Here is a 1,144-nt window from a genome sequence, read left to right as displayed (position 1 = left end):
CAGCCAGAGGCTCGATGACTTTGATGTAGTCAGGGAGTTCTTCGGTATTTTCCCTGACGATGTTGCAGGCATCCCACCAGACAGAGAGCTGGACTTTTCTATTGAGCTCATGCTAGGGACAATGCCGATATCTAAAGCACCCTACCGGTTGGCACCTACAGAGATGAAGGAGCTCAAAGATCAGATTCAGGACCTGCTAGATAAAGGTTTCATTCTCTCTAGATTTTCTCAATGGGGCGCATCAGTTCTTTTTGTTAAGAATAAGGATGGCAGCATGCGACTATGTATCGATTACAGAGAGCTGAACATGGTCACAATTAAGAATAAGAATCCGTTATCGAGGATCAAGGATTTGTTTGATCAGCTGCAGCAGTGTTCACCAAGATAGACCTTCGATCCGGGTATCATCAGCTGAAAGTGAGGGAGTAAGATGTTCATAAGACAGCCTTTCGGACGCGTTACGGGCAATACGGGTTCTTGGTGATGCCCTTTGGTCTGAAGAACGCGTAAGGGATCTTCATGGATCTCATGAATTGCGTGTTTCAGCAATACTTGGATCAGTTCGTCATAGTTTTCATTGACGATATCTTGATCTATTTGAAGAGCATGGAGGAGCACAGTCTGCATCTGAGGATAGTGTTACAAACTCTACAGGACAAACGACTGTATGCCAAGTTTAGAAAATGTGAGTTCTGGCTTGACAGGGTGGCATTCTTGGGCAACATTGTATCGCATGATGGTATAGAGGTCGACCCCAACAAGGTAGAGGCAGTCAAATATTGGCCAGTTCCTAAGAATGTGACAGAGATCCGTAGTTACTTGGGATTTACATGTTACTACAGGAAGTTAATCCAGGGCTTCTCTTCGATTGCGGTGCCTAAGACCGCCTTGTCGAAGAAGAAAGCTAAGTTTATCTGGGGATCTGAGTGACAGGAAAGCTTTGACAGACTGAAGCTAGCATTGACCACTGCACCAGTACTAGCTATGCCATCAGGGCAAGGAGATTTTGTGGTCTATACAGATGAATCTAAGCTTGGGTTGGGCGCAGTTCTGATGCAGTAGGACAGAGCGATAGCCTATGCGTCCAGACAGCTGAAGCTCCATGAGAAAAACTATCTGAATCATGACTTCGAGCTAGCAGCAG

General features: G+C 45.6%; 1 protein-coding gene across 1 annotated transcript; it reads left to right on the top strand.

The window, feature by feature from the left end:
* Positions 1-519: 519 nt before the first annotated feature.
* Positions 520-930, top strand: LOC140824238 (uncharacterized mitochondrial protein AtMg00860-like). The gene has a single exon (XM_073185834.1). It carries the CDS (start codon positions 520-522, stop codon positions 928-930), a length of 411 nt encoding a protein of 136 aa, XP_073041935.1.
* Positions 931-1,144: the final 214 nt, after the last annotated feature.

Source organism: Primulina eburnea, chromosome 2 (assembly GCF_022965805.1).
Source record: "Primulina eburnea isolate SZY01 chromosome 2, ASM2296580v1, whole genome shotgun sequence".
NCBI lineage: Eukaryota > Viridiplantae > Streptophyta > Magnoliopsida > Lamiales > Gesneriaceae > Primulina > Primulina eburnea.
Note: the sequence above shows the minus strand (reverse complement) of the source record. Positions and strands in the feature narration are given on the sequence as shown.

What these genes read in the sequence shown, in the direction of transcription:
- LOC140824238 (XM_073185834.1), top strand. Translation starts at nt 520, where the DNA reads ATGGATCTCATGAATTGCGTGTTTCAGCAATACTTGGATCAGTTCGTC.